The 18,853-nt window shown below is 37.7% G+C and overlaps 1 protein-coding gene across 2 annotated transcripts in view; it reads right to left on the minus strand.

Annotated features, from left to right (window-relative positions):
* The window catches only part of Zranb1 (zinc finger RANBP2-type containing 1), a 54,816-nt gene that overhangs the window by 3,015 nt on the left and 32,948 nt on the right, over positions 1 to 18,853 (minus strand). For both annotated transcript variants that reach the window (XM_041666993.1, XM_041666995.1), the window contains 5 exons: positions 15,874 to 16,061; positions 11,846 to 11,999; positions 9,292 to 9,363; positions 8,227 to 8,425; positions 579 to 699 (listed from right to left, as the gene is read on the minus strand). In XM_041666993.1, the coding sequence (XP_041522927.1) occupies positions 579 to 699; positions 8,227 to 8,425; positions 9,292 to 9,363; positions 11,846 to 11,999; positions 15,874 to 16,061 (734 nt within the window). The remainder of the gene's footprint in view (positions 1 to 578; positions 700 to 8,226; positions 8,426 to 9,291; positions 9,364 to 11,845; positions 12,000 to 15,873; positions 16,062 to 18,853) is intronic.

Consider the following 18,853-nt stretch of genomic DNA (forward strand, 5'->3'; position numbering starts at 1 on the left):
AAACAACTTTACTGTGCACAAATTCAAATGGCATTATCACCAACTTAGGTCCATCCTCCCCAACTCTAGCCACCCTTAACAGCACATGACCATGTGGTACATCATTTCATAAAGTTAGTCACTGTGGACCCTTCTCAATGGCTATTTGTTCAAAGTAAACCAGACTGCGCTTTGCCCTTAACACATAAATGCAGTCATGGGGGAACAGTATAATGTCAAATTCTTCCTCCAAGCTGGACAGCTCAGTTCCATCCTATCTGAACCCAACAACTGGAACTACTGTGGAGGAAGGTAAAACAGACATAAAACCTCTAGTTACACCATGCTTAGAAGGCATCGGTAGGTCTTGGTTTTGGACAGTTGTTACCCTTAATTAAGCAGCAGAGTTCTGCTGTGATATAGAGCTCTGTAGTCAGTACCTAGAGCCCAAGTTGACTGACTGCCAGCAGGGAAAGCATCTTTCCTTCACATCACATTGCTTTCAGCATGGTCTGATCAGACTGACTGAACAACTTAAGAGCATGTGGATTACCTCTCCAAAAAAAAAAAAAAAAAATCAAAGCTTGGTGCAACCTTACCTGACTAGCTAGAGAGAGTATAAATGCCCAGTCTTCTTGCCATTGTTCTTCCCTCAGTGAAAAATGTAAACCGAAGCTCTGGGAATACCACGATTCCCAGTCTTTCCAGCGTGTGTAAAACCTACCAAGTAAATGTCAAATGGAATCATGGTAAGTAAGCTTTGAACCAGCAGTACAGTGCTCCAAATCTTTAGTGTAGGTTTGTTTGTTTTTTTTTGGGGGGGGGGGGTAATTCCTGTCAAGAAATTAATGCCTGCATTCTGGAAACAGACATCTTTAGCATATCTCCAACCAGAATCTCTGTTAGTTTAATAAACTCAAACCACTCAAAACCAGCCATGGTGTTGTACATCTATAATCTCAACACTGCAGAATTTACAGCCAGCCTGGGCTATGCAGTGAGTCTGTCTCTAAAACAAAGATTGTGTTCAAAATGTCATTTGCAGTATTAAACACAAAGATACCATATTTTTCCAGTGATGTAACACTATATGTACACACAATGCCTTGAAATATTCCATCATGTTCTTAATATCAGGATCACATGAATTCTAGTAGGATAGACCTATAATCCTAACATTTGGGAGGTAGACATAGCGGACTCAGGAGCTCAAGAATATCATTAGCTATGTAGAGACGTTTAGGCTAGCTTATAATAAGACCCCTTATCAGAAAAACAAAACTATAAATGTCACCAGCTTTATGTCAATAAAATCTCATGATTAAGTACTAATCCAAAAGTTACTCTTAACTAGAAAAACAATTCCTTCTTTATATTAACATCCTTTAAAATGCTTTCATATAATAAACTAGGCAAACACAAATTTCACTAAAATCACGCAGCATAACAAAACAAAAAACAAAGACCTCTGAAGTAAAGAAAGACATTTAAATTTGAATGATCACATTTTCCTCCAATACATTTAAATTCTGTGGGGGGTAAGACAAGTAAAGCTGCAGCAGCAAAAAGTTTACCTTATCTTTAATTTAATAAAAGGTTCTGTAAAAACTAAACTTGAAAATTTCAGAGTTTCTAAAGTATAACATTTCAGAGATTTAATCTTTAATTGATTAAAAATATTTCCAGACTCAATGGTTAAGAGTACTTGTTTTGCAGAACACCTAAATTAAATTCCTAGAACCCACACAGCATCTCACAACTGTCTGTGACACCAGTTCCAGGGGGATGCCATGACCTCTTCTGACCTCTGTGGGCACCAGGTACACATGTGCTGCCTGGATGTACACGTAAGAAAAACACTCATATACATAAAATGAAAAAATTTAAAAATAAGTTTTAAGCAGTTTTATGTTCAAAACCTTCTAACATAACATTTTTAAAAAAGAAATATAAGCACTTCTCTTTCACAATTGCTTAGTGTTTACAGAATTCCATTTGAATGTTTAAAGGGCAATAAATATACAGTTGTTAAGCTTAAGAAAAATATTTTTTTTTGCCGGGCAGTGGTGGCGCACGCCTTTAATCCCAGCACTCGGGAGGCAGAGGCAGGCGGATCTTTGTGAGTTCCAGGACAGCCTGATCTACAAGAGCTAGTTCTAGGACAGGAACCAAAGCTACAGAGAAACCCTGTCTCGAAAAAACAAAAAAAACAAAAACAAAAACATATATATATATATATATATAATTTTTTTTTCAAAGTGAAGATGTATAGTTAGAAATACCTTTTAAAATTTATGTCTATTAGTGTGTGGGTGTATAGAACCATAGTATATACAGTCAAAAAACACTTGCAAGAGTTTGTTCTTTCCTTCCACCATGGGTCCCAGCCCAAGACAAAATTCTCAATACCTGAAGCTAGTGGGCCCATAAGGACAACCTAAACCTAACGTATAAGCAAGCTGCACCATGCGAGTTTAGATTAATATCTAAAAATTTAAATCCCTGTCCATGGATTCGAGGATTCAATACTATCAAGCCTGACAATATTCTTGCCATTAATATACACATTCGATAGAATTACAATCAAAATCCTGGCTGGCATTTTGTAAAAATTGTTAAACAGATCCTAAAGTTTATATCAGAAAATAGAATTTTAAAAAGCTATAGGACTCCTTCATACAAGCACTAAGTCAAAGGATTCACACTTCTGACAGGAAAAACCAAAAGTCTAGGAAAAAAATAAGTTATTTTTTAGTAAAAATAGAGAACAACAATCTTTTCAGTATACTGTACAATTAGATTTCTACAGAACTAAGTTAGGTCATGATAAACGATCAAAGCCCTAAATTCCAAAAATTAAAACTATAAAATTCTAAAGATAAAAACAGAGGATCAAATCTTTGTGACCTTGTCTTAGTTTGAGTTTTGGGTTTCTATTGCTGTGATAAAACAGCATGGCCAAAGGTGACTTGGGAAGGAAAGGGTTTCCCTTCATCTTTTATCGGGAGTGGGAGTGGGGTCCCAGACGGAAACTCAAGTCAGGAACTGAGGCAGAAGCCAATGAGCATTAAGGCCTACTGGCTTGCTCAGTCTTTTTTTTTTTTTTTCTTTTTTTTGGTGGTTTTTGTGGTTTTTCAAGACAGAGTTTCTCTGTAGCTTACGAGCCTATCCTGGAACTAGCTTTTGTAGACCAGGCTGGCCTCAAACTCAGAGATCCACTTGCCTCTGCCTCTCAAGTGCTGGGATTAAAGGTGTGCATCACCCGGCTTCAGTCTGCTTTCTTATTGCATCCAAGAGCACCTGCCCAGAGGTGGCACTGCCTCTAGTGAGCTAGGCCCACCCATATTAATCTTTAATCAAGAAAATGCCTCACAGGCCACTCTGGCAGGGACATTCTTTCAAATGAAATTCTCAACTGAAATAACTATCTTGTATCAAGCTGACAAAACACTAACCATGAAGGACCAACTACAAAAGATGTTAGCCGTGACAACAACAGCATGTATAATTAAAAAATAGCGACAAACAAGACTTATTAAAACCATGACTTGATGGGCGGTAGTGTCACATGCCTTTAATCCCAACACTCAGGAGTCAGAGGCAGGCAGATCTCTGTGAGTTCGAGGCCAGCAGGCCTATAGAAAAAGTTCCAGGACAAGTTCCAAAGCTACCCAGAGAAACCCTGTCTTGAAAAACCAAACCAAATAAAACAAAAACAAACAACCAAAAAAGAAAAAAACCCTTGACTTTAGGGCTAGAGTGTGCTGAATGGTTAAGAACATTGGCTGCTCTTCCAGAGTATCCAGATGGGACCTTCTGCACCCCATCATAACCATCTGTAATTCTAGTCCCAGGGGATCTGAAACCCTCTTCTGGCCTCCAAGCTGCGCGGGGTATACAGACATGCACGCAGCAAAACACCCATACACACAAAAGAAATAAATTTACATTTAAATATGACTCGATAAACCAAAAAAAAAAAAGACTTCTGTCCCTCAAAGATATCATTAATCAGAAAATGAAAGCCATGGATGGAAGAAAACATTCACAGATCATGTCTCTAAACAAGGACTTGAAACATAAAGTATATCTACAGCAGAAAACATAACTCTTGAAGATTGAGCATACAAAGAATGCTGGGGCCTAGCTTGGTAGGAGATTTGCTTAGCATGCCTGAAGTCCTGATCTGAGCACCAAACACCAAGGCATTAGAAAAAGCAGGGAAATGAGAGATTTCACCAAAGATTTATGAACACTAAGTACATGAAAAAAACATTCTGTACCATCAATCATGAAATAAATACAAATCAAGTGACAGTGAAGATAGCACTTCATGTGCACAAGAATGACTATAATCAAAACAATAAAGTATTGGTGAGGATGTGAAAAAAGCATAATATATATTTTGATAGAAATTTAAAAGGGTCTAGACACTATGAAATATAGTTTGGCCATTTCTTAAAATGTTAAATATATATTTACTATATGTCCCAACAATTTCATTCCTGGGTATCTACACAAGCAGACAAAAATATACTGTTCCACAGAGGCGTGTACATATCACAGCAGAACTATCTACAAGAGCCAACCTGAAAACAACCTAATCTTCCATAGTTAAACAGATGAATAAAAATATTGTCTATACTATGGAATATACTTTAGACATAGACCACATTATTTTGAGATTCCATTTATATGAAATATCCAAAAAAGAGAAAAATACAGGTATAGTGTAGATTAATAATTCCCTGCAGCTGGAGATTGAGAAACAGAAGGAAATTTGTAAAAGAGATATGAATTCTCTTTTGAGGTGATAAATCCTCTATAATTCTGCTGCAGTGGTTGGTGTTACATCTATAAATTAAATAATAAGCAGTGAACAATATGCTTTAAACATTGAGGGCAAAAAGTACTTCAGTAAAGCTACTGTTTTAGAAAATGTATTATAAATTGGAATTTCTAGATATTTTAGTCTTGCTTTTTAGCATTTTGACTGTAATATTCATGACAGCCCAGTATTAACTATATGTATCCAGAGAGGGCATAGCCATATATGCATCTATACTTCCAACAGCATCTGCAGCAGTCTACACTGAAAAATATAACTAACTCAAAATGACCACCAAATAATGATTACCAAATAAACAGCAATGACTCTAAAAGATCTACAATGATTTTTCTGTTTATTGACCAATTACCCCTATTTGTTTCCCTGAGAAACTGGATAAGACATTTCAATGAAATAATTAATAGTTTTAACTGCCCATTAGACACAATCTATAATTTCCTAGAAAGAGAGTCTCACTCAATGAGGGATCCTCAAGGCTGGCCTACATGAAATTATATTGATTGTGTTAACTGGGTTGGGAAGACCCTTCCCTGGGCAGGACAGCAGGACTGTATACAGTACAGAATGAGTACAGATGAGTACTAGCATGCATGCAGATTCACTGTTCTCTGCTCTTGACTATGAATAATGTGACCTGTTGCTTCAAGCTCCTGCCACCCTGACTTTCCTACAGTGATTAACTTTAATCTGTAATTATGAACCAAATAAATATTTCAAATTGCTTTTGTCTAGGTGCTGTGCAGCACTTTCCTCTGTGATGAACGACCTTTCATCTTGGAGGGTAGGTGAAACAACAGGATGTTCTAAGGAGAGGTGAAATACTATTGGGAAGCTATTAAGACAGGTAGTTAACTCAAAATAGCTTCAGAAAGTCCCTGAAACTCACTAGATTCATTAGGCAAACTGACTAGAATCATTAGGCCCTGTCTCCCAAGAGTATATAAACAGTAAAGATTGCTAAGAGAAGGAGAAGACTTAGCAATCTTTAAGAATCTCTAAGAAGCAGAGACCAGGCAAACTGCTGTAAGAGGCTCAGACCAACTGAGCCTCCTGGAAAAAACCTGCTGAGTTGCCTATAGGCTGTTCAGTGTGCTTCAGGTTTCATTTCCATGAGCTGACACCCGTGCTGGGCTGGGTTTTGGTCATTTCTGGTTCTATAAGTAATTCCTCATCCATATTCCTAAAAGTAACTCTCCTCCTGCCCCAATAAAACTCTTTGGTTCATCAAGCTGGACTGTCCTTTGTTCTGTTGTGGGCTCCTTTTCTGAAGTGAACAGACAGGTGTTATCTCCCCAGGAAAATTCCATCACACAACACCGGGTTATTTGTTCAAAATAACAGGAAAGTAAGATAAAAGCAAGGATAATACTGTCTATTCAGTCTTGAGAACATTAACCAGCTCAGATCACAGATACCCAATAGAACTGCACAGCTACAAACACATAAAGACATAAAAACAGACTAACCAAAAAGTAATACAAGTCACATAATAGAACACTGCTTTCTAGGCTCTCACTAGGAACTTAAAGGACTGAAGACAATATTCCCTGGTTGATTTGGACTATGCAAATTAGCAACTCAGTAAAGAACAGCTTTAAAGAGGGAGAGCTATCCAAGTGTTAGGCTGGCCACTCCTCTCTTGACCTAGATCAGAACCCAAGTTTGTCCTCCAGTCTCATTCTGCCATGTAATAGTCATGTGTTGAGTTTAAAGAGCAAACTAGTCACTGAACCCCAAATCAAGAGCAGTCCATTATAACCTTTATCCCCGTCCTGTTCCCAAGACAGCAGAAGGAGATTCTATAATCTGTGCTTTCAACTCAGCTTTCAATATGAACTCTAAAACACCAAGCAAAGGTATCGGAGGGCAGATTCTAGAAGATGGCATCAAGGCATGATTTGTATCACGAGTCCTATGCATCTAACAGCTCCAGGTTTTCACCTTAAAGCATCCATTAGAATCAAGACTACTTGAGAGTTCTGCTGCAATGATACAATGCTAAGCATCTCATGCTGTCTTATTCAAATGAAATGCACCTCCCTAGCTCATTTCTGTGCTCTCTTATTACCTCTTCCCACCCTTGCACTAGACAACAGAACTTGACTCGGTCCAGTTAAAATATATCAGAAGATCACTTGTCAATATTAAGAAACAGGCAAAATAAGCCCCAAAGCTACTATTATTAGCCTCAAATGTCTTTTAAAAATTAAAGAGTTGGCCGGGCGGTGGTGGCGCACGCCTTTAATCCCATCACTCGGGAGGCAGAGGCAGGCGGATCTCTGTGAGTTCGAGACCAGCCTGGTCTACAAGAGCTAGTTCCAGGACAGGCTCCAAAACCACAGAGAAACCCTGTCTCGAAAAACAAAACAAAACAAAAAAAAAAAAAATTAAAGAGTTAAAAAAGCTTCACAATTAGAGAAAGGAGTAAATCAACTACTAAAATTCACAATTTATTTTCAGTTATATAAGTCAATTACTATCAAAGGAAAATTCCCAAGCTTCCTTGGGTGATGTGTTTGATTTTATATGGGGCAAAATTTTTTTGAGACAGGGTCTTCATACACAGCTGAGAGGTAGCCTTGAACTCAGTCTTCCTGTCACTTCCACCCAAGGTACTGGGGTTACAGGAATACCACTATGCCCTGATCCAGGCTGCTTTTCAAAGCAGATTTTGCAAGGTGGTAGATTTACCACAGTTCAGATGTGGCTTTCCAGCTAAGAAGCTAAAATCAACACCAGAAAATCTACCCACCTTACAGAGCAATCATATTAAACTTACAAAGCAGACCTATACAGACCTATTTAAACACACATACACACACACCAAACACCCTGCCATCACAAAATCCAACCAACCACACCCCCTTCTGTATAGGCAGACACACATTCTTTCTCTCTTCCCCTCCTTCTTTCTCTCTCCCTCCCCACTCCTGATCTCATTAAAAATAAAGCTTTTAAAATTTTTTTATTTAAGAGATGGTTCAATGGTTTTTTGGTTGGTTGGGATTTTTTTGTTTTTGTTTTTCAAGATAGGGTTTTTCTATGTAACCCTGGCTGTCCTGGAACCCACTATATAGACCAAGCTAGCCTTGAACTCAGAAATCCACCTGCCTCTGTGTTCCAAGTGCTGGGACTAAGGATGAGTACCACCACTGTCAGTAGCTGAGATGGCTCAATAGTACTTGCTGCTCTTTCAGAGGACCTGAGTGCAACTCCTAGTACCTACATGACAGTTCAAACTGATCCAAGGAGTCCAATAGTCTGGCTTCCTTGTGTGCCAGACACACACACAGTCCTAAAAAGAAAATTATATATGAGCAAAAAAGTAACACACTACTATAAGGAAATGACCCAGCAAAAGCAATTCTAAACTGAAACAGAAAAGGGTGCCAGCTCACCAATGTGAACAGTCATGCAGGCTGTCATGCAGGGCTTTCCGAAGCACCGAGTCTTTGTCATAAATGCCCCAGGTAGCTTGTAGTACTGAGTCAAGTAAACAATCTCCGGCAGTCCGGTTCCAAAGTGCATACAATCGACTGTCCAAACGTGTAGCCAACTCCAAAGACCAGTTTATAATTGGAGATTCTTCCTCTAGCTCTAGAAGGAATTTAAATAATAACATTCATTTTTATGCCTACATAATTAATGTAAACTTTCTAAAAATGTCAAGCATATTGTGGTTCTGAAATAATTATTTAACTTTCAAATCCTTTATAATCTTTTTTAACAAAAATACTTAATACAAAAATATATTCATTCTAGAGTAAGTAGTAGAAAACTAAGGTTTTGGAGTTTTAATTAATTTATATACTTGTTCACTCTATTACAGTCCAAGGCTGTGAGTGTCTTTTCTGTTTTGCACTGTTGGTTTCAGGGTTGCAGGTCAATCCAGAACCTTGCATATGAGACCACTATGACACTGCTCTTAAGGACTCTACATTTTTAATTTAAAACAAGGCAAGAGAATGATAAAATGAACCACTTCCTACACTATAAAAAAAAAAAAATGAAACGGGCTGGAGAGATGGCTCAGGGTCTAAGAGCACTTCCCTGATTGCTCTTCCAGAGGTCCTGAGTTCAATTCCCAGCAACCACACAGTGGCTCACAACCATCTATAATGAGATTTGGTGCCCTCTTCTGGCTTGCAGGCATACATGCAAGCAGAATCTGTATACATAATAAATAAATAAATTATAAAATAATTAAAAATGAAACAGGTAGGGCTGGCGAGATGGCTCAACAGTTAAGAGCATTGCCTGCTCTTCCGAAGGTCCTGAGTTCAATTCCCGGCAACCACATGGTGGCTCACAACCGTCTGTAATGAGATCTGGTGCCCTCTTCTGGCCTGCAGGCATATATGCAGACAGAATATTATATACTTAATAAAATAAATAAATAAATAAATAAGAAACAGGTAACTGATTTGGTAAAGGGTAAATTACACTATTCATCATTTTCTTACCTTTTTGAACATCTCTATCAAGCACCTCATCAAATAATTTTTCTTGAACTGTTGGAGGCAAATCTTCAATATCTGCACAGAAAAATCAGGCTTAAAAGCAGTTCTCATATTTAATAACAATTTAAATGCTAGTTTCTAATAAAAACACCTCTTTTCTACTGAAGCTGTCATATATCTATGTTTAATGTTGTATGTAACATGACATATATATAATTTTATAAAATTTCCTTAGTTACATTACTAATATTCTTAAAGTTAATATAAAAAATAATGTGTAGACAAACACTTATAGATTTTTATTTTTTCTTCTCTTAATATGGGGTATTTTTTTGTAGAAACCTTCCCTTCCCCCCCCCCCCCGGTTTTTCGAGACAGGGTTTCTCTGTGTACCCCTGCTTGTCCTGCAATTCACTCCATAGACCAGGCTGGCCTTGAACTCAAGACATCTGCTGATCTCTGACTCCCGAGTACTGGGATTAAAGGTGTGCACTACCACTGCCAGTCTTAAACTTGTTATTTGCAAATTTAAGAATTTCTCATAAAAGTTAATGAGCCATGCACTTTGACCCACAATATTTTCGTAACCTTCCTCAAGTACTCTAGGTTCTATTTAGGTTACTTAATAGAGCACTCTACTGTATAAAAAGCATTACCCTTAAAAGCCTCCGGGGGGGAGGGGTGGCCCAATGATTAAGACAGCTGGTTGCTCTTGCAAAGGACCCTAGGTTCAAGTCACAACACCTACATGATGGATTATAGTCATCCTTAACTCCAGTTCCAAGGAAACTGATGCCCTCTTCTGACCTCTGAGGCACACACTTAGTGTACATGTACACATGCAAGGAAAATATTCATACTTATACATTAAATATATTTTTTAATTTTAAAGTTTTTTGTTTTTTTTAAGTTTAATTTTTTAAATGGTATTTTCAATTCTTTAAAAAAAAAAACCTATGTATGGTTTGGCAAGATGGCTTAGAAGGAAAAGTCACATGTCAAGTCTGATTGTCTGAGTTCAAATCCCCAAGACCCATAGGATGGAAGGAGAGAACCAATTCAGGTAAGTAGTACTCTAACCTCAATTACATACCATGACTAGTGCGTGCACACAATAAGAAAATATAATAATGATTTTTTAAGTCAATACCTTGAGATAAGCTTAATATACAGTATATTATATGAAATTTACTAATTCTAAAAGGCTTCATTAGCCAGGCATGGTGGCACAAACCTTTAATCCAGCACTCAAGAGGCAGAGGCAGGAGGATATCTGTGAGTTAAGGCCAGCCTGATCTACAGATCAAGTTTCATGACAGCCAGAGGTACAGAGAAACCATCTCAAAAAACAAAACCAAACAAAGGCTTCATTATTAACCCTTTCCACATATAAATACTTCTGATTACAAAAGACTGAAAACACTTGGGTACCAGATAGAACCTTTACTTGAAAAAAGAAAAAGTTCTTTGTTGTATTTATTCAATATCAATTCACAAAAGGCAATCTCCAGACATTTTCAACTATGAGAAAATTAAAAAGATTAACAAATGCTTCATAAAAACAGCAGAAATTAATGGATGAAAAACAATGACGTACTCAAAGGTTCCATTATTTTTAATTGAAATAACCTAACGTGTGTGTGTGTGTGTGTGTGTATGTATGTATGTATGTATGACTGTATCCCAATTCTTAGTAGTAGCCAATGGGTATATATAGTTTCAAAGCAGAAAGATGTGAAAATTAAAAATAGGAAACTAAAGAATATTCTTAAATAAAAGGAGATGAATGGATAATATATATATATATATCTGTATATATATTATATATGTATATTTGTTTGTTTTTAATATGCCAGATGTGGTGGCATATTCCTTTAATCCTAGTACTCAAGAGGGAGATATGAGTTCAAGGCTAGCCTGGTCTACATTGCAAGGTCAAGGCCTAGTCAGAATTACACAATGAGATTCTGTCTCAAGAAAAGGACACATAAGAAATGGAAAATGGTGGCTTCACACCTATAATCCCAGCACTCATGTAGATGAAACAAGAGATCTGTGCAAGTTCCAGATAAAATGAACTACAAAGAACTTGTCTTCAAATTTAACTAAAGCCAACAACAATAACAAAAATCATTTACTGTCTTCTAATCATCAAAGTATTTGCTTAGAAACAGTTCTTGCATGACTGACTTCAAGCAGAAACAGAACAGTCAAATCTTAAGATCCTAATTTATGGGGCTAGCGAGATAGCTCAGCAGTTATGAGCACTGGCTGCTCTTGTAGAGGACACAGACTCGATCCTCAGCATTTATATGGCAGTTCACCATTGTCTCTAACTCCAGTTCCAGTGATCTAATATCCTTTTCTGGCCTCCATGGGTGCCAGAGATACATGTGGTGCCAGATATACATGCAGGCAAAACACTCGTACACATAAAATATAAAAATGTTAAAAACCCAACTTATTTGCTTTCTCACAAAAACATATTTTTACCTCTACATAAAAAAATAACTGTAAGAAAACAGAGACTGCTTTTCATAATAAATTTTGGGGTTACCTGCGGGCAATGTAAATGTTACAAGGTCAGTCAGAAAATAGCAAGCAAAATCTCCCTTTCTCTGGTGAAGAGAAGCAGCTATTTCTCTCCGGATTTGTTCTGTCAGTTCAGGACACACCATTGCTGGAATACATTTTGCTGCTTGTTGAGACACCTTAAATACAGAAAGAAACTTCCTTCTGTATCTTATTTATCATGAATAGAAACAAAACATAAATAGCACTTAAATTAGCAAAATTCCCCCAATTCAATTTTTTTAATCTTAAATATACTAGGTATTATTTCCTTGCCAGTGGACATTTATATCAATGGGACAACTATTCAAAACAGTTATGAAATGTGGAATGGCAACAAATGGTACAGATTTCAACTAGCATTCCAGCTGCATCTAGTGTGTGGAACAAGGAATGATGGTGCACACTTGTAATCGTGACCACTAGAAAGTCTGAGGTGGGAAGACCAGGAATTAAGAGGGCAGCCGGGGATAGATCTCAACCGCCCCCGCCCCCCGAAAAAAAAAAAAAACATTTCTAGGGAAACTCTTTAAAATCACTGAAAGGATATGTTAGTAAGTGGAAGTGGACACTCAAGTGAGCCAATCAGCTCTGTTCTCTGCTGTTACAAATCTGATGAGAACAAGCTTACTAAAAACCTCATTCCAACCATAAGTGTGACCTGGAGCAGCATGCCTTATAGTAACCTACTGAAAGTGTATTTTGCTAACAATGTCGTCTATGCATTACTGCTGCTAAAGTGAGGAGCCAGAGTTGTTAGCTCAGCAGAATTACCACAGCTACAAGACTCCTTATTTTGGTTTTATCACTGATTTCACTGACTGCCAGTAACTATGAAAAATTTTACTACATTTTAGCTCCATGAACCCAGAAACTTAAAGTTCAAGTAAATGAAAAAAAAAAATGAAAAAAAAAACAAACAAACCAGGAACCAATTATCAGGTACTTTCCTAATTACTATTTGTCAGGAACACTCACTGCTAACACGAATACCCCAAATTCTTTTTTAAAAAACTTGGAATGAACCTTGAATACATTTCAAGAGAAACATTAAACGTTCCCTTTACCACCATTCTCAAACCTCAAACCATCCTCCCTTAGGCCAGTTGTACTTAACCTGGAGTCCAAGGACTGGAAAAGATTCATGGAGTTTACTACCAAAGAACCTTTCATTTTTCCTAAGCTAGTGGCCTAAACTAGAAGAAATTTTCTTGCAATGTCTTTAATTTTTAGCACTCAGGAAATGGAGGATTGTAAATTCTAAGCCAGCATCAGCTACTCATGCACACACACGTGCACACTCACTCTCTCCTCCCCTTCTTCCCTCCCCTCTCTTTTCTGTTCCCTCCCCCCTTGCGAGGCAGGGCTGCTCCGTTTAACAGCCCTGGCTGTCATGGAACTTGCTTTGTAGACCAGGATGGTCTCCAACTCACAGAGATCCACCTGCCTCTGCCTCCTGAGTGCTGGGATTAAAGTCATGTGCCACCACCACTTGGCCAACACACACACACACACACACACACACACACACATCTTACAAGTCACAAATACAGTTAACTATTCTGACAGCTGTATTTCAATAACTAGACTTCCATTGTTTTTTTTTCTTCACTAAAATGCCATTTTTCCAGGAGTTCATAAGTCCATGACAAAAAAAAAACTCAGTGAAAATCTTGACCCATATCTTACAATCAACATTTTCTTCTCATTCCAAAAGAACTTGGTTCGGTGCTTTTTTTATAGACATACCCTCTTATGTCAGATTCACACCCTACCTTTCTACCCTCCCTTATGGTAAACTTCCCTTCTCTGAGTCTACCCAACCTCTTCTCCTGATGTCAATGGAATCTTCCTACAGTAAACATAACGGCTAGCCAATAAAATCAAATTTTCACCTACATGGCATATTTTTTAATCCCTATACAGTATCTGTATATAATGGTTCCCTGATACTAATAAACTTGAAGTTTCAATTTATATACTTATATAAAGCATACCCAGATGTGTACTGACAAAAATTTAATCCACATTATCTGACTTTCTGTACTTTTATTCTATTTCTCTTATTGTGAAACAAAGTCTCTTATACAAATAATAAAGTCATATTCCTGGGATCACAGTCACATGGATATAATCGCTTATACCTTCATAAATAGTTTATTTAAATCAATTCTCCACCAAGCTTACTTCACATGCTAACTTCTATTCCTCCTCCAGAAATCTGATGAAATGAGGTTTGGGGTATAGCTCTGTTGGCAGACTGCTTGCCTTGTATTCTGCACAAGATCTATCCCATGCACAGTACAAACTAGGTGCAGCAGAGCAAGGAGGTGGAAGAAGGGTTAAAAAGTCAAGGTTATCCTCAGTTTCAGAGCAAGTTGCGAGCTAGCCTAGGATACTTGCAATCCTGTGATGGGAATAAGGCAAGGCCAAAGGAAGAGCAAGAGCGAGGGAGAGGGAAACTTGATGAAATGTGACTTGCTAAGCAGGAAATGAAGATACCTCCCAAGTTTTTTCCTAAGTACTCAAATGGTCATTTACTCACACTATACAGAAATACCCATTCATTTATCCACTTCTCTAGAAACTCAATAAAGGAAGAGTCAACACCCTTACAATTCTATCTTCTCAGTCACAGAGCTTGGAATGTAGCATAGGCACTAAATAAGTATTTTAGTTGAATGAACAAATAAAAGTAAGTTCCTATGTGTTTTAATCAAACCTAATGACTCAAATATTATGGAAAAAAGTCCTGCTTCAAAAGGCTATATTGCTGGGAGCAGTGGTGTACATCAGTAGCTCCATCAACTCAGGAAACTGTATGAATATACATTTCATGGCTATGTTCTATGTATAGGGATCATGGCTAGTCTAGGCAACACATAATTCTCATCATAAAAGGGAAAGAGAGCCAGATGGTGGCATTTTATGCCTTTAATCCCAGAACTCGGGTGGCAGAGGCAGGCAGATCTCTCAGAGTTCCAAGCCAGCTGGTCTACAAAGCAAGTTCCAGGACAGTCAGAGCTGGTAAACCCTGTCCTGGACTCCCCGACACCTTCCCCACCCCTCCCCACCAAAAACAGATGTTGGGGTGTGTGTGTGGGGGGGGGTAAAACAGGCCTACAATCTAAGCAATTGGGAAACAGACAGAAGGATTGATTCAAGGAGTAGTCCTTGGCTACCTACAATGTTCATTCTGATTTAAAGAGATCCTATCTTTTAAACAAACAAACAAACAAAACAAAACAATAAAGCACCTACCACATCAGGGAAGGAGTGCCCTTTAAAATACAATTGAAGGGGCTAGAGTGTGAGATGGCTCTGTGGTTAAGAACACTGGCTATTCCTGCTGAGTGTGACATGAGTTTGGTTTCTGGCACCCATGTGACATCTTGCAATCAACTATAACTCCAACTCCAAAGGGATGAGACACCATCTCCTGACCTCCAAGGTCACTGCACTCAAATTATACACACACATACAAAAATCAGGCAAAACACTCACACACTAAAAATAAAAATAAATCTTGAAATCATTAAAAATCTCTTAAAAATTAAAACGATTTTTAACAACAAGTAAAAAAGTTTAAAACATTTAAGAATTTGGGCTGGTTCAGAGGTTGGGAGTGCTGACTGCTCTTCCAGAGGTCCTGAATTCAATTCCCAGCAACCACATGATGGCTCACAAGAACCATTAATGACATCTGGTGCCCTCTTCTGGCCTGCAGGGACATATATAGGCAGAACAGTGTATACATAATAAATAAATCCTTTAAAAATCATTTAAGAATTTGGAGAAATGCTGTGACATTAAAAATAAAAAATTAGGGCTGAGGATATAGCTCAGCAGTGAAACACTTGCCTAGTATGTACAAGGTCCTACATTCAACCCACAGTATAGTGATAAAAAAATAGAATTAAAAAGAAAAAAACTAAAGAACCTATTTCTTCAATATAAAAGAACATTACCAAACACATAAAGCCCTGGTTTCAATAAACAAAATGGCACACTTACCTCTGTAAGTAATATTGCTAACATATCCTGCCTCTGAAAGCGTATGGCCAAGTGTACCAGGGTGTAGCCAACGTCAAAAGCAGAAGGACGGTTCAGCAAACGTACTTCATCTGCAGTGAGCTGACGTGCAATGTCTCCTCCTGATGACTTGTATGATTCTATGGCTGCTAAATCACCTTCCACCACCCCTAAAACAAGCACCAAGATAGAAAAAGCACTTAAATCTGTTTTCCTTCAAAAGGCATATACAGGTGAAGTAACCACACTAAATTCTTTAACATTCCTTTGTACTTCCTGGATCCTGGGACATCATTTATATGTCCTAAAGAAAATAAGGAAAATTAGTATTTCCCTATCATTTTAAATTTTTTTTCTGGAACTAGAGCTGCCTAGTTTGGCACTTACCTCACCATCATGGCTAGGCTCCATACTCTGGCAGACTTTAAAGAACTGTTAGATTACAGTAAATGGATTAAAAATTAATAAGGACAACATAATTTGAGAAACTAGACTTCACAGAAAAAAAAAGAGCCATTATTGTCTTGCATTCATCCTGATGGCAGCAAAACCCAGAGACACACATGTGCTTCCATTTAGTGTATGGCTATTTCTGCCCTTTACCCTGAATTTTTAAAGCAGAATAAAACAAAAACTGAGCTTTCTACACTGCTGTGTAGCTCTAAAATAATTTTCATAGCCGGGCGGTGGTGGCGCACGCCTTTAATCCCAGCACTCGGGAGGCAGAGGCAGGCGGATCTCTGAGTTCAAGACCAGCCTGGTCTACAAGAGCTAGTTCCAGGACAGGCTCCAAAACCACAGAGAAACCCTGTCTCGAAAAACCAAAAAAAAAAAAAATAATAATTTTCATTTTAAGTAAAAATTGACAGCATTTTGAATTAAGAATCTCCCACAGTCAAGACTTCCTTATACACATTACAAATTGTTCATAAATGGCTTCATGTGTCGGTTCACAACTGTGTTGCAGCTCTCCATCTGGGAGTTAAAGGCAGGAGGACTTGTGTTCACGACAAGCCCAGGCTACACAGTGAATTCCACTGTGTTAGAGAGCAATATCTCTAAAGAAAGTGGGTCGTATACATCTTTAATCCCAGGGCGTGGGAGGCGGAGGCAACCAGATCTCTGTAAGGCCAGCCTGTTCTATACACTAAGAGAAAGGGGGAAGAATGATGACTGTTAAAACTTATACTACACGATTTTAAATATGCTAAAACAATTAGCAGGAACAGAAAACAACACTTTTTCAAAGCCATAAACCTTCCATCCCCATTAAATCATTTTATTAATCTTAACACAAATTAATGTTATGATAGTAATTACTTAACAATATGGATAATAAACAGCCTGGGGGAGGGGATGAGAGTGTACATTAGCTTTCAATAAATACAGTAAAATGAAGTATCAGACCAACTATTTTTCAGTGCTTCCTAAGTTATATCAGAAAAATAAAGTCCATCTTCTGAGTAAAATGCTAAGATTAACTTGGGGTATTTTTAAAAAGGCATTTTAATGCCTTTTTGAATTAGGAATTGAGATAAAGACACTCCTTATACCTAGTAAATGAAACAGTCCTCTCTTTATTAAAGACAACCAATCTTAAAATTGACCATTTAATTCCCACACTCACTGGATGTTTGTTGCATCCTGGATACTGTGCTACAGCAATAAGAGCACAAAAGACACTAAGCACATGATGCTTATTCTCCCCCAAATCCTTTTAAATCACATCTGTGAGGAATGAAGGTCAGCTTTAAAAGTTTTCAAATTCCTAAGAGTTATGAATCTTTTCTGCAAATCTAAATCCCCACCCACACCCAACATGCACATACAAATTTTCCAAGTTAAGGGCTCATGAGAAAGTAGAAATGATGCTGTAGACTATGTAGTCCCTGTTCTTAGGTGTCTCAGACAGGAAGATCCTGTGATTCTAAGAGCATAACAAGTCTAAGTAACAAGAGTGCAGCTTTCCAACTCAAACAAATAAATAAAAGCCCACTATAGTGGGGCTGGGAGTAAAGTTTGCTCCATGGTAGACCCTTTTTTTGCCTAGCGTATATGAAGACCTAGGTTCAATCCCAACAACTTAAAAACAAAACCAGCTGAAACCCTCATGCTATTAACTAAGAATGCTTCTTACAGAAATTTTAGTTTGTATTTTGGGTCAATACATTTTAACTATAAAAAAATCAGCCCTCATCTACTTTAAACATAAAGGCTTTCAAAACATCCTTGTGAAGAAAAGTGCCCTAGAAGTCACTAGGACCAAACTGTAGCAGAGTTAGCATGAGACAACATAACATCTTCCCAAAGCACAAAGCTCAAGAACAGACATAAGTAGTGCTGCTTATTAAAATCATCTATCATTAAAGAGTTTCCTATTTCTAATTATATTCAAGTACACAAAAAAGTCTAAAAATAATTTAATGCAATTTGCAATATTTAGAACTAGTTATACTCACCCTATCTCCTTTTGTTTCTATAGGTGTTTTATCTTATTTTGTTTGCTAGGGCCTCACAGTGCAGGCCAAGTCTAGAAACTATGTACCAAAGAATGACCTCCAACTTGAGACAATTCCCCTACCCCAGTCTCCCAAGTGATGGAACTACAGGCATGTGCTACTATACCCCACCCTACAATGCTTCTTTACAAAGACAACTGTTTTCTCCTTCAGTCCTATCAGAGAAAACCAGGACTGGAGTTAATTCAATGGTACAGCACATACCTAGCAATCGAAAGGCACTGAGTTTGATCCCCGACATGGGAAGGAAAACACTGCATCTCTGAACCTCTACAGATTTTTGGCTTAAAACCTAAAAATATTACCTATTTATAAAATACATATTACACATAAAAAAATGCTCCAAATTCTAAAAGTAACCCAAGAGCTTGATCAATTTATCTGAATAGACAAAGAGGAAGATTTGTGCATATGTATTCAGATGTACAGACATGTATGAAATT

This window comes from Microtus oregoni, unplaced genomic scaffold, assembly GCF_018167655.1.
Source record: "Microtus oregoni isolate MIOR12 unplaced genomic scaffold, Mior012 000016F_ref0000370, whole genome shotgun sequence".
Lineage (NCBI taxonomy): Eukaryota > Metazoa > Chordata > Mammalia > Rodentia > Cricetidae > Microtus > Microtus oregoni.